The 15,226-nt window shown below is 41.9% G+C and overlaps 1 protein-coding gene and 1 pseudogene across 3 annotated transcripts in view; both read right to left on the bottom strand.

Moving 5' to 3' along the window:
- Positions 1 to 1,725: 1,725 nt before the first annotated feature.
- On the bottom strand, positions 1,726 to 1,926 carry LOC147724208 (U2 spliceosomal RNA; annotated as a pseudogene).
- Positions 1,927 to 5,187: 3,261 nt separating this feature from the next.
- Positions 5,188 to 15,226, bottom strand: part of UBXN2B (UBX domain protein 2B) — a 373,909-nt gene continuing 363,870 nt past the window's right edge. For all 3 annotated transcript variants that reach the window (XM_086965774.1, XM_086965773.1, XM_086965775.1), the window contains one exon: positions 5,188 to 6,623. In XM_086965774.1, coding sequence (XP_086821900.1) covers positions 6,461 to 6,623 — 163 coding nt within the window. In that variant the 3' untranslated portion in view covers positions 5,188 to 6,460. The remainder of the gene's footprint in view (positions 6,624 to 15,226) is intronic.

Raw genomic sequence — 15,226 nt, 5'->3', positions numbered from 1 at the left:
AGTAGTGGAATTAATTGGCCTTACAATGACATGCAAACTTTCAGCTCAATTGAGAGAGACTATATTTTCAGAAAGTTAGTATGGCTTTTGTGTGGTCCGTCGTTTTGGGCCTTGTTATCATAGAAGGGGATTAACCCTGGGTGGACAGCTACCCTACGCTTGCGTAGTTTGCGTAGTTTGTGCTACTTCGCGCTACGCAAATCGCACGTAGCACAGTGCAAAAACACGTAGAGGAGCATAGTTGGTATTTTTTGCTCGCTCGCGGTCCTCAACGTCAAGTTGGCGACTGCGAGCGAGCAAAATTACATCCTGGCGAGACTTTTTCCTCGTTAGCGATCAGCAACATCAAGTTGGCTATCGCGAGCGTAGAAAATAAACCTCCTGGCAAGATTCTCAATGCGGGGAGGTCAGGTTTCTCATTGCGAGTGGTCACTTATGCTTGCGACCGCACGCGATGAGAAACTACCAGTCCGCGTTGAGAAAGCTGCCGCTCAAGTAAAAATCTACTCGAGCGGCAGGAAATGACACCTTGCACTGTGCAAGATGCCGTTTTCAATGATTGCACAGTGCGGACAAGCATCCGGCACTGTGTAATCATCACGAATAGCGCACTACGCAGTTCGCATAGCGCTACGCGTATCTCGCCTAGTGCACTTTGCGTAGCTACGCATAGCGCGACTACGCGAACTACGCCCAGGGTTATTTATGAGATCATCTGGTTCTATGATATTTAATGGAGGATAAGTGATGAAAATGTCAGAAGCTTTGCAGTTACCACAAGAGATTGCTGTAGGTTAATGTGACACAGACAGGTCACTCGCGGCCGTTTTTCAAGACCCTTAAACATTGGAATTCATATTCGCCCAAGATCTTTACCGGATGGTGGATCTTGTCAACTTCATTTTGAGACTCTTAAACCGTACATGAGTAGAATTTTACAAGGCTGTATTAGACCTGCCGTGACGCATAATCTCCGCTTACACCTTGTTTGAAGCATCGACATGCATGTTACAATTCTGGCCCTAGTTTTATGGCTCCACGCCAAAAGGAAAACAAAAACCCAAAGTGCCTCGGAGACTGATGTACTTAGGGATGGATGTCATCTAAATAATTGTTTTTTACTCACAATGCATCACTGTATATAATATTTTCATCAACCCGCACTGTTCTACACCTAGTCACCTCAGCACTTGCGCAGTTGTATTTGTTCATTTTGGGTGACAGCCACACACTTTAAAATGTAACAAAGAAAAAAAGTAGTTCCTTCAATATATTGATTGACTCACTCATGATTTGTGTGTTCCCTCGTCTTTCTTGTTGTTTTTTTTTCTCTTTGCATGATTTAAGAACGACACAATTGTATGAATAAGCCGTTCCATACACAGATAAATGGTTGTTTTATTCAGTAAAGCTAGAAAGTAATTCTGTTCCCGACAGAACAAACTTTATCTCAAAACTTTACACCCAGGTTCAGAGGGGCACTGGGCCACCCATTATACTAGACGTAGTTAAATGTGCAGCTCACAGAAGTGGCAATACGTCTGCCACAGTTGGAAATAGGTATGCTGATGAAGTTGCACAATATTGTGCGACTGTGGCATGCACATTAATAGAAAACATACAAATTAATCTGATGAGGATACTACCTTTTCAAAGTTGTTGTCAGTAGCTGATGCTTGGGAGGAAATCAAAGGATTGAATAAAGAAGGTTCTGAGGCATAGCAGCAAGGGTGGATTAGAGCAGATTGTGTTAAAAAGGCCATCATTTGGGTTTCAGCTGATAGAAGACCAGTGTTGCCAGATAGCCTGTTTCCCATGACACAAGTTCATGGTTCTTCACACATTGTAAGGGGCGCTATGGTTAGGTTGTTAAACTGATAAGAACAAATACTACACTTGATCTTAGCCAAAAGGCCGAGAAGCGATGGTTAGGTTGTTAAGACAGAACTGGTTTAACACCCGATTCTGGGTTCTAGCTGACGAGCTATACCATAGATGTGAAACATGCCAGCAGATGTATGCAGTGAGGAGAATCCCTGTAACATTGAGTCACTTTGGAAGATCAGGAGGACCCTTTAATAGGATGCAGTTGGGCTTTATGGAAATGCCCATCTGTAACAGGCTGAGATATGTCCTGGTTATAGTGTGCATTCTCTCCCAATCTATGGGAGGCTATCCACCACAGAGAAATGTCAGCCTCACTGTATCAAACTACTGTTACGCAAACTCATTCTACAGCTAGGATTTTTGGTTTCTCTGGAATCAGACTGAGTAACCCGTTTTAATAATGAGATCCTTAGAATGCTGTTTGAGACACTTTAAGTGGAACAAAGATTGCACTGTAGGTATCATTCCAAGGCTTCAGGGATGGTTGGAATGGTTAAACGGCATGCTGAAATCTTGATTGGCCAAAGCTTGTGCATATACCACTCTTAAATGGCCAGATGCCTCACCACTGGTGTTGTTGAGTCTTCAAAGCACCTCTGACATGTGAACTGGATTATCACATCACAAAATTCTCATGAGTCGCGCTATGAGACTGCCTGCGAATAATGCACTTGTAAAGATCACAGATGACATGAGACGCAATTACTGTACAGGATTAGCTCATGTGGTGTGTTCCGTTACTGAACAGGTTGGGGCTGCTACTGCCAATCCACATCAGGAGCACATGCCAAAATCCTGTCTGGAGCGGCGGTGGAAAGGTCCCTACCAGGTTATCCTGAAAGTGAAGTGGGGCTAGGGATGTCTCAGGAATATTTTTGTATATTAGGTGCGTGAGCCCAAACTACACTGTTGATCGGGAGAGTCCTGGCTGATCGAGACCATTTGAAAAAGACTGGTGGTGACCCTCCTGGATCAATTCACTCTGGTTGACACACACACGGGGTGTAGGAGGACCTACCCCGATGCAAGGTCTTGTTTGTAACCACAGTGGCAGAGCCGCCACCTCCCAGCCCTCTAAGGAAGAGAATATCCCAGTGGGGGAGCTGACAACGTCCAACGCTTGCATAGCCAAAGTGGTGTTGTGCAATTATAGGAAATAGGACGTTCCCTCCTCTGTTGCAGCATGGCCCACTGGGAATTAAACAGATGACCGCTGCACGTGCCATTGCATTGATGCAGGCATAGGGGAATCAGAGAGCTGCTGCTCGAGGCCACAGGAAATATTTGATTTACCAAAGGGGCAGACTTGTTGGTTTGTCTTATTTCCCCAGCCATTTTCTATTTCCTGCACTACTGACCAGCCTAAGATCAAATGGCTGATGCCTGAGCAAGCCCCCAAGGGAATTGAAATGGAAAGAGGACCAACACCTCTTGAACCTGGAAATGAATATAGGACTGCCAGGCTAAGCTGATCACAACTTGGAAAGAAGCGGCCATATTGGAACATGTGCCAAAACATAGATTTTGGCCAATCTATAGGAGAACTATTGTATTATCTTTAGCATATTTAACGAATTCACAATCGATTGGAGATACTCAGTTTTCCTATGATTACATATTGCAAAGGGTAGTAGCGGAAGTGATTGAAGGTCTGCATAACAACAGCGCATATTCAAATAAGGCCCAAGTTAGTTTGAAATCTTCAGGAAGTAACCCCTACACTATAGTATACCCCCTAACCTCTCCAGGAATGCAACTGAAACCTTTAAACACAATTTACAGAGAAAAAACACAGTGACACTGATTTCAGATCCGTCCTTCAACATAAAAAAGGCATCATTGTAAATTACCAAATATATTTCACAAAAACAGAGTTATTGAACACACAAAAAATAAGAAACATTCCACATGTCGCTCGCAAAGCCTAAGAGCTGATCTAAATCTAACAATCTATAAAAACTGCACTGATTGGATTTTTGTTGTTTTGGTCTTAGTTTAGTTATTAAATTAAGCTCTTGTAACGTGGTGTGAAATCGTTTGTGTTTTATTTTCACTGTTTTATTGTTTGAAGTGTCGACCAAATACTTCACACATTGCTTCTGAGTTAAGGCTGACTGTTTTGTGCTAAACTACAAAGGGGTTGAGCACAGGTTAATTTGGAGATTACTTGTGCCTTACCCTGACAAGTCTGTGGCTGATGCTTGAACAGGGCTCACACCCAAGTCAACCAGTAACACAATTTCTAACTTTTGCAATCAGCGGTGAGGATAGAACTGTGTTTATGCAGAGCCATACAGTGATTTGGTGTACGCAACCATCCAATATCTGAGAACAATTCATGTTTAAATTCTCCCTAATTGGCCATTTTGATTGCTTCCCAAATGTTTCCTTTGAGCTTTGTGTCTGATACACCTGCAAGGAAGGAGTTTGAGCTGGCCAACATATTTACATTATGGCCCAGCTCAATGAGTTGTGTATGGAGAGGGAGTCTTTCTGCCAAGAGCACCACTAGGAAGGTGGAGTTACAAAAGCCACTGAGGGCCTGAGCAGAAGCCCACCAAACACTGGTGGAGGCCACAGGAGAGGATAATGAGATGAAGCGGCCTGAAGAGGACCTTCCTGAGGAACCACCTGCAGTGGAAAGAGATGACTTGACCCATGGAATGGAGCCACATGTCAGGGCAGGGAGCAGTGTCTTTTCCCTGCTGCCTGTCCACAGAAGAGCTGGCGAATAAGGAAAAAAGAGAGGGAATTCAAGCTGCAGATTGTCCAGTTAAGGATGAAGCAAAGGAAACTAGCCATGGAGGAGAGGGACGTTGAGCCAGAGAGAGCCTTTTAGGAGAAAATGTTGACCCTTGCTTTTTTAAAAATGTTTTTTAAACCAGAGTTTGAAAAGTTGCAGCGGTGTGTGCCTGTGCTGCCTTTAACTTCTGAACCACATTGAAAGGATACTACTGGGAATGCTAGTGCGGAGTGGGCGTTTCAGAACAGCCAGTCCTCCCACCTCCCTGCAGACAGTTGAGTGACTGGACAGTGACTTAATTCTCTTCCAAGCCTCCTCTTTACAATACCCTCCTGCCAGCAGAGAGTATATATGACATTTCATAACAAAAAAAAGAATCAAACTAATGAAAGCAATTCACACCTTGTGAATCGCTAGGCACACTAATACATTGTTTTAAAAATTTTTTAAGGGTGTTTAGTAGTACAGGGATAAAGTCACACATGGGCAAGCACATGGAATACACACTCAACAAATTAATTGAAGCACAGGTATGGCAAAAATGGAGGAGTCGGATATCAAGAATCAACAATTTATTTGAATGTTCTAGTGGCTCAACAATTCGTGGAATTCAGCACAAAGCACTATAAAATGCAAGCAGTGACATTGAAGAACATTCTGGAGAAAGTTCAAAAAAGACAAGTACTTTCCTTTAACTCTGATTCCTAAAATAAATACTAAACTCCCGTCATCAAATGCTAAGTGACATTTTTTATTGTGGGGAACTGATACAAAAAATTGTGCGAATGTTATTCTTCACTGCAACGGCAATGAGTAAGGGCTCAGTGAATCTGCTCAAGTGCAAACCTCGAGATTTCAACTTAGAAATAAATGCTGGCTTCACGCATGTTCAATATTTCAGAGAAACCCGTGTGAGTGTTCATCTATGGCACGAAGGTAATGCGCAGACTGCGTTCATGGGGTTACATACAATGTACAGTTATTCACAGCAATTAATGTACACGTCTTTCTTCTGTAGTCCTAACAACTGAACTAAACAAGTCTAACAATTGTCGTTAGTGAAGAAAGAGGATAATGTAAAGGCAACAGGCAGTGCTGAAAATGAGGTGCATTAATTCCCAAGTCCATCCAACGCACACCAGGTTTTGATTCTTTGGGAAAACTCCAAAGGAACACAGAAGACTCCATACAGCACAATGTCAGCTGCCTGTAGTTTCTTCCGTCATTAGGTAACAGTACACCTTACATTTTGGCAATTTCATGTTACTCCAGTGTTCACAACAATACAAAAATATCTGTCAAAAGCTAACAGTGCACATATGAACTTAAAATAAAGTACTACTACATGACAAATGTTATTGTCATGAATAATTACAAAATCACACAAACACCATAATAATGAATTCGGTTGTTCAAACATTTTGACTCACTGATCTTTTCGATAAAAAATTAAACCGTTTTCGTATTAGAGAACTAGGTGCACCGGCTCACATATTTAAAGTAGATGTAAGGAACACCAACAGTCAATTTCTAGCTTTGAGTGTTTTAGACGTGTACCTTATACACCCGTTTATAATAATTCACAAGAAGCAATATTCAACTTTAAATGGCGAAGGAAATGTGTAGAGAAATTAACGCCATACATCTAAGATAAACCGTTCCGTATCAATGGAACACGAAGAGATAAATGTATTTAAAAAAATAGTTATTCAATAATAAATTTACCCTTATGAGTACTTTCGTAAGTCGCGACAAGGCTTGGAAGCATTAATGTGTAACAATCTAAAACTTTTGTGTCTGTGCAAAAACCTCCCGCCTTAAAAGGCAGGATTACTTCAGACGTTGAAGAATCACAGTGTTCAGTATATCAGCTTCTTGCAGCGTCAGGTTTTCATCTGTCAGCTCCTTGTTTGGGAATGTAGTCGCCAGTACAAAGTCCACAGCAGCAAAGGCAGGCCGGGATTCTGTGATGAAGTGCCGAATGTCCAAGATCCTATTAAAAAATAAAATAAAGTTAGCCATCTGCCCTTACATTAGACAGAAACTTACAATTTAATAACAGATTGGGTAATACGACCCATTAATGTGGCCATGCCATCTCATTATGAATTATACCATTCAGACTATCACATCAACAGGGAATTGGAATTGCCACACATTTTTGTGTGGCCACATAGTTTGACAATCCAGTTACCAGCCTCATCAGAATTTAAAGGTCCCTTGTAATGAAGTTCTAAGTACTTCACAACACTGATGTGACAACTCCTGAGCTGGACCTCAAATCTTCTCTGCGCCAGCATGCCCTCACTGTGAGACCAGCATTTAATAGATAGAAACTTACTTCTAACCCCACAGTTGCAATATTCTCCTGTATTACATATACCCACTGTGAACAATTTCGAGTCAAACAAAGCCAAGCAAATCAAAAATCACTTCTCTTTTAAAACAAAATTGGCTATTATGACACGCCGCACAGAAAACAAACATTAGAAGTATCATACCATTAATAAGAATTTTGTTGTGTCCAATAAATACAGAAATCCAATGTACTTTTGTAGCTTTATTGATAGAGCTCAAACCCCTTGGCATCAGATTATCCTAAACCTCCAACCATCTCCTCGGATGTCTCTCACGCAATTCACTCACTGAGCTCATTGCATTCTAGAGCTCACGCTCACATTATGTGCCAACATTCTCGAGGTAAACACAACAAATCTTCCCCCTTAAAACATTTAAAATGAGCTGTAACCAACATTACAAAAATAATAAGCAATAGTAAATATGCAAAACAAAAGATAAAATATAACATGGTAAAATATTGATACCACCTGTATATAAAATACAATGACAACGTGTTTAACATGTGGTTACACTGACTAGGGGAGTATACTGTAAAAAATAACATTGTTATGAATTAACAAGGCACATACAAGGAATACCAGAATGCCCTGATGCTGGTTGCCACAATGTACACTACAAGCTAGCTACTACGAAATGTACACTACGTGCTAGGTGCTACAAAGTCATCACAGCGTCTTGGTTTCACAAAAGATCGGCCTGACCTGGTAACACTGCATTCTGCTTCGAAACTCTCTCCTTCTCTGGTTACATATCCATTCCTCTCAAACTTTTCCTCCAACAGGTTTCTTTGTGGTACATTGTACAACTGGTGAGAACTTCTCGTACAAAGGGACACCTCATCTACCCAAGCATATTTCCTTATTTAAGGTGCAGCAATAATTTTGTCTCCTTTAAACCATGATAACCTCTTTTCATGCCAAATCCTTCCATCACTCAGCAACGCTGAAATGTAAAGAACCTTTTCGATCCGCAAAGGCTCTGAGAATCTACTTTTCTAACCAGTCTTCCTTTCTTCACGTTTACAAAATTCCCTACTTTAAGATTCACTTTTTTTTTTTACTCCTTGCAACGAATCATATCTTTTTTTTACCTCACTTGGGTCATTTTCAACCGGTCTCTTTCTCCAGTACGTGATCAATTAATGTTCTTTGTCTTTGCTAGCCACACCATGTTGTCTTTAGTAAGGGGTGTTCTCCCTCTCATCAATTCAAAATGGCTATGCTCTGTTGATTCACACAGGACCAGTCTGTAAGCTCCTACTTTTTTCATGAATTCCTTTTCCCAATTCATGCGGTTGCTGATTGACAATTCAGTGATCCTTTGTATAACTCTATTAAACAGATCAGCATTGCCATTCCTTTCAGGATAGTAAAGATCCATTGTTTTTTGCTGAACTCCAGTTTTTGTTATGAAATCCTTGAAGACATCCAAAACAAGCTGTCCCCTGTTATCACTAACCACTACTTTGGGCAGACCCTCTCTGCAGAAAAGGTCTTCCAAAAGATTTACCACTGCCCAAGAATCAGCTTTATGCACAATTTTAATTTCTGGCCATTTTGAAAAATTATCCAGAGCCACCAGGATGAGTTTGGGTACACCACACTCATTCTGCACCGGCCCAAAGATGTCTACCCCTAACCTCTCTCGAGTGATTTGTGGAACTTGAGTGGGATGTAGGGGAAGTTTGAATATGATCATTGACTTGTCCAAGTAGATATATTTTATGCACTTCCTCACTATTTTTTCACTATTTTTTCATTTTCCCGGTCTACTTCTGGTATCCAATAAGACTGTTAGCTCTACGTTTGTGTTTCACAATGCCTAGGTAGGTCCCCAGGTGGAATCAGTTTACCACCCCTCAATAAGAATCCTTCCTCCACAGACAATTCATTCTTTACTTCACAAAAAGCAGCAACATTACTTTCCAAATGTTTTCCTGTCAACCCTCCTTTACATAAAACATGACTTAATCTAGCGTACAATCGTTTACTTGTGCTGCTAACCATACTTCTGTATCAATACTCTGGAACTCATCCGAAAATACTGTTGCCACTAAACAATCATCCCACTCATTACTTGTGTCTTCCTTTACAAGCAATGGTAACCTACTAAGGAAATCATTATTTTTGTTGCGGACGTAACAACTTCATACAAGTAGTCTAACAGTTGCACAGACAACCTGATTATCCTTGATGAAACATTATTGAGACCTTGTAAAGTGAGAAACTTGGCCAGGGGTCTGTGCTCACTCTCAACTACCACTTTAGTTCCCCAAATGAATTTCCTGAAACTCTTCAGACCCCATACACATCCTAAAGTTTTCCTTTCCATACCAGAGTTCTTCTCCTCTTTTGGGGTTAAAGCCCGGGACGCAAAGGCAACAACGTGTTTTGCCACATCGTTGTTTAATTGAGACAGAACTGCCCACAGACCCTTGCCATGAGCTACTGTGGTGTTAAAAATCCTACAGAAAAGATCGAACCCCTGTAGAGCCAGTACTGTGCAAATGTCCTCCTTAATACATTCAAATGCTTTTGTCATGAGGACCTCTTGGACCTGAGCTGGCTCCCCTGTTTTTTAGCTTCATTGCACATTTTATATTTTACACGTTTTAGCCACATCACTTTTTGTAATGAGATTGTACATACTTTATTTCAGCTTTGCTCGCATGATATTATTTCAGGTTGCTTGTTTTAGTTGACCTTTCCTCAACATGTGATCTCTACATTCTGTCCAAGGTTAAGAACAGTACACAATATCCTAATGCCTATGTTGCCCGTTAAGGCGACAGCTTCTACCATCCAGACATAGCATTACATCAGAGCTGTGCTTCTGATACAGTGTGGTTTTTATTATATAACTTGTCCATACAAATGTACTGCCCTTTTTAAACAACTGACTGATATGGTACATTTTCCCCTTAAAATTATATACAAATTTGGAATGGAATTCTGTTAAATCCAAAAAGGATCGAACTTCATCAACACGGAAGATGGACGCAGGAGCATACGAATGTTCCTGCGGTCATCTTCTGTGTATACTGTTGGCTGTGGAAAGTGCAAGGCAAGGCCGGTGGGCCACCAATGAAGGCCTGGTGGGCCCCTGGCAGTCCGCAGACCATACTATGAGTACCATGGCTGTAGAACAAACCCAATCCAAGATGGCTGTAACCAATGTGATCGCCAACGCCAATATGTCCTTACTTTTAAGTTTATTCCTGTGCGATGTTCCCCGCACAACAGATCTGGAAGATGGCTTGTGTTGGTCCTCCAAGCCAAGCGAACAGGATGACAATGGAATGTGATGCCTGGCTAAAGTGCAAACAAAACAGTTTGGAATTTCTGCACACGTGAGGCATGAAATGAATAGGCCTAACACAGTATACAAGGCTCGCAATGGGCCACTATAATTGTTGGGACGGTGCGCGGGGTATGTAATGGTTGCTCGCTCGCTAATACTATGCCAGTGTCAGGAATAATGCTGAAAGTATAATGAAGGTAAAAGCAGTAGCAGCGCCACATAACACGTTCTTTGTTGCTCTTACTGTCCTTGATCCTGTAGGTCCAAAATGATGACTTTAATAGTTTCATGGGTTCGGGATGGAGTTTGAGCAGCTTGTCACCAATTAGTTGTGTCCAATAAATTCACCACTCTGATGTACTTTTGTAGCTTTATTCATGAAGCTCAAACTTTTTGGCATCAGATCATCCTGAACCTCCAACCCGTCTCCTCGGATGTCTCTCATGCAATCCATTCACTGAGCTCATTGTATTCTAGAGCTCACCCTCACATTCTGTGCCAACATTCTTCAGGTAAATACAACAGATTTGTCCAGGTTTTTCCCTCTACTATGAATGAGAATGTATATATGCTTGTTTGCTAATACTATTGCTATGTCAGTCAATGTTTTGCCATTAATTCAGTTTCATGCCTTCACTACTATTAGGTCTGGCCTGTACACTCTGTACTGGAACCGTGGTCTACAATATGCATGGACTCTTGAAAATTATATTTCACTATAGGAATGCTAATGTCTTTATTCTCATTTTCTGGGCCTTTACATATACCAAGTCAAGCATGCGTCTGTAACTCTCTGCTCACCGTGCTTTTGTTTCAGTTGTTTCCGTTATAGTGATAGCACCACTATTTGTGCTTGGTCAGTAAGCTGTTATTTTAATTCGTCCAGAACTTAACACACCTTTAGCATGAGGTCTCTCTTTTTTTAAATGTATTTTTACTAATATTATTAGAAAACAGTACAAAAGATAAAAAAGAGAACAAAAATAAATAAAACCAAAAGAAGCCGACTACACACAAGTATTTGGCAAATCAGCATACATCAGCATACTAAATTTAATATGAATCAGATCAAAAGTTATGAGAAAAGGCCCTCAGAATAATGGTAATAACATGTATAGTTCACTCATCTCTCTTCAGTTTCCATAGCTCTAAAAACGTAGTTAGTAGGCCCAATTCATGGCTAAAAGATCATAACAAATGTTCTCATTGCAATGGCAAGGTCAGATAAACTGCTACCACCATTAGGCAAATGAAGGAGGGTTCTCCTTCTCCTATGCCAATACTCGTACCCCCCATTAAACAATTGGGTCTAACAGAATTATGGGTGGCGAACATGCCATATGATGCTTTCAAAAAGGGAACCAACAGGGTCATAAAACTGCTATCTTCCCTCTAAGACAAAATAACAAATTTCAACTGCTCGCACATATGGTGTTAATTTAGCATTACAACATGCTATCCCCAGTGCCATGCTGGTCAGTTCCATTTCCAGCATGTATAAAACACAGCCTTATGACACTACACATGGGCAAAATACCGGTCTTAGCAAATAAACCAGTATGGAAGCACTCTGGAACGACATCATGTAGGCACTGCAAAGATTAAGAGGAGAACCTCATTCATTTGATTTGCATCTGTTCTCAACTGCGTAAGCTTCAGCATCACCTATTTAAGGGAAGCTTCAATGACAGGGACATTTGTACGTGCGAGGAAGCTTTAATCCCGGCGACCTGCAGTTAAACTGCAAATCCGTGAAATTCCTGGCAACAGCCTTTTGTGAAAAGCCCGGTGTGGCAAAATTTTATAACACTAGATCGGCTTATATCCAAGGCAAAACGATGTCCACAGCGGTCTGGTTTCTTTCAACGAGTTTGTGAGCAGGAAAAAAAAAGTAAGCTCCTAGTGGCTGGACTTATTTTGCACTTATCTCCATGCCGCCCCCACCGAACTTGGTCTACGCCATCCTGTACTATTAACAGCAAATGGCAATAAAGATGGACTTCCACCAGCCACTATTCACGAATGCCCTTTACCACGATTCGTGATAGACAGTATTAATGCATTTTCGCATGGTTAGTAATAGAAAATGTGCAAAGACAAAGCTGAATGACTGTTGGTGCTTCAAGGGACTCACTATTTTAATTTCTACTTATTTTGCACTAACATGCATGAAGCGGATCCACTAACTCGTTTTAAGATGCAACTCAGCAGGTGAGAAACTGAATGACTCGCTGAAAGTTCTTTTAGAACTAGCTTATATATTTATCGTAATAAATTAGTTTTAATCTGTAAAATTGCTGTGTTTTATCTAACTGAAACAGTAAAAATGACTTTAACTTTCTTCTCCCATGCCTGTGCAGTAATTAGTCGAGCAATGATTTATGATCACTGCTAGACCTGGCTCCTTGGCATGGATTTTCCCTGTCTTTTTGCCTCTGCCTCCTGTATATTTGCTGTATGCTGGATTTCATTTTTGCTGGTCTAGATGCTTTGGGCACTTTGCCACTGCTGATCAGTGGAAAAGTGCAAGTGCTGCCTCTGTAAATTCTGAATATGGATTGGTGTTTGCAGGATTGGCTTGTTTGACTTATTACTAAGCACCTAGTACAGAGCACTGTGTATGCCCAGGGCCTGTAAGTCAAATGCTGCTAGTGGGCCTAAAGCACTGATTGTGCCACCTACACAAGCAGCCTTACAAAGGGGTCCCAGACCTGCCACTGCAGTGTCTTCACCAGTCTCTACTGCCATGTCGACCTGGCTAGTGCACCCACTTGCCAGGCCCTAACCTTCCCTTTTATAACATGTGAAACACCTCTAAGATAGGCCCAAATACTCCTGTGGACAGGGTGCAGAGAATGTGAAAGGTAGGACATGTACTGATGTGTGTGACATGTCCTGATAGTGAAAATACAGTGTATTTCGTTTTTCACTATTGGAAGGCTATCTGTCCCATAGGATAGAAAGGGAGTTTATTTATAACATCGTATAAGTATAACTTTCCATTGGGACAAGGTCGAAAGTTGGAGTTTGGTATGCCTGAACTCAGAATATAAAAATGCATCTTTTAGTAAAGTTGATTTTCATATTGTGTGTTTGAAAAAAACACTTTTAGAAAGCGGGTATTTTCTTGCTTAGACATCCTGTGTGCCTCTGCCGGTTTGTGGATTGACTGTTAGGCTTTGTAGTGACAGGGGCTGGGGATGTGCATTCACTGTAGACAGCCACTGGGGGAGGTGTGGGGGTTGAGGTGTTTCCCCCCTTTCGTGGATGAGTCAGGGCTGCACTGAATAGACCAGGGCTGCATTTAGTCGGGGGGGGAGGTTTCCTTGCACCTGAGTGGGCCTAGTCTGCCTTACAGAATGCTGTCTCCACCTCCTGCCAGGCAGCTGTACCAGAGAGAACAGAACTGGTTTTGACTGGGCACAGAGCCTCTCTGCCACAAGAGAACACAGAGAAATGGAGTATAAATATTTGGGGCGCGGACCCCAGAACTTTAGAATACTTCTGGACTCAAGAGGAGCCTTTGCCAAGGAGAAAAGCTGGGGAAGCTGAAGGAGAAGTACTGCAACTTTGCTGTGTTCTGTCTGGGGTTGGCCTGTAGTAGTGGTTTCTACCAAGGAGAGGACAAAGACTTTGCTGTGTGCTGTGTATCCTGCTTGAAGAAGATCTCCAAGGACTTGAAGTTGAGCGTGCCTCCTGTTCTGAACTCTCAGGGACACAAAGACTTCACAACCAGCTTGCTAGCTGGCAGTTCTGACTTGCCAAGAGATGCATGTTCCTGTGATGGGCATCTGTAGTTGTTCGGCTGCTGAGAACTGGAAAAGAAGCGCAACACATCGGCACCTATTTTCCAACACATCGCCACTGTGCCACTAAAGAAACTGATACAGCACCTGCCCACGGCTGGAGACATTGCTACACGCCGAATCTCGTGCACCGCTCTCCAAAGTCCGAGATCACTGCACCAATTCTGACGTAAGCCCTGCCGTGCAACTGCAAGAACCAAAGCACTGTATGACTGCAGCTGGAGAGATCAACCCAGCGTGTTGCCGCCGCTGTATCAAGAACCGATGCATCCCCGAGTCCTCACACATCGTACTGGGGCGCCAGGTCTACAGCAACGCCGGGGCCACAGTAAGAAACCAATGCATCACCTCCCTGCACAGTAAGAAAACGGCGCATCACCTCCTCTTCGCTAAGTAGCTGACGTATCACGTGGCAGTAAGGAACCGACACATCACCTTCCCATGAGCAAGGAACCGACACATCACTTACCCTGTGCGTAAGGAACCGAAGCATCACCTTCCCAGCTGGTGTTTTTGTTTATGATTTTGACACATTCAAGGTACTTTGTGTTGAAAGTGTTGCATCTATTGTTGCCTATGGACAGAACTGTTTTGACCTTCCAAAAGTCATATTTGGTTATTGTCGTTTTGGTCTTGTTTGGTTTATATAAAGATTGCTTATTTTTCTAAACTGGCGTGGTGTTCATTTGTAGTATTACTGTGTGTGTGCACAAATGCTTTACACACTGCCTCTGAGATAGGCCTGTCTGCTCGTGCCAAGCTATCAAGGGGGTGAGCAGGGGTTATTTTACAAGTGTATCCCCCCTTACCCAGACTAGGAAGAAGGATCTCTACTTAGACAAAGGTGTAAACCATTGCCAAATAGAGACTCTCATTTCTAACAATCAGGCAGAATTAATGCTTTAGAATTCACCCAAAAATGAGAATGGTTGCAGAATATGAACATCTCTAAATGCAGATCAAATAGATTCTAAAATGTACCTTCTAGAATCTATAAAGTTATTTACAGTTTAAAAACATATATAAATAAACTTCATCAAGTTCTCCAACCCTGTCAAGAGATGTACTTAGTTTATAAGTCCTGTAAGAAATTGGGCTATTGGTTGAGAAGGGTGCAAACCCACCAAGG

Source organism: Lissotriton vulgaris, chromosome 4_1, assembly GCF_964263255.1.
Source record: "Lissotriton vulgaris chromosome 4_1, aLisVul1.2, whole genome shotgun sequence".
In the NCBI taxonomy this organism is placed as follows: Eukaryota; Metazoa; Chordata; class Amphibia; order Caudata; family Salamandridae; genus Lissotriton; species Lissotriton vulgaris.
This window is presented reverse-complemented; position numbering and strand designations above follow the sequence as displayed.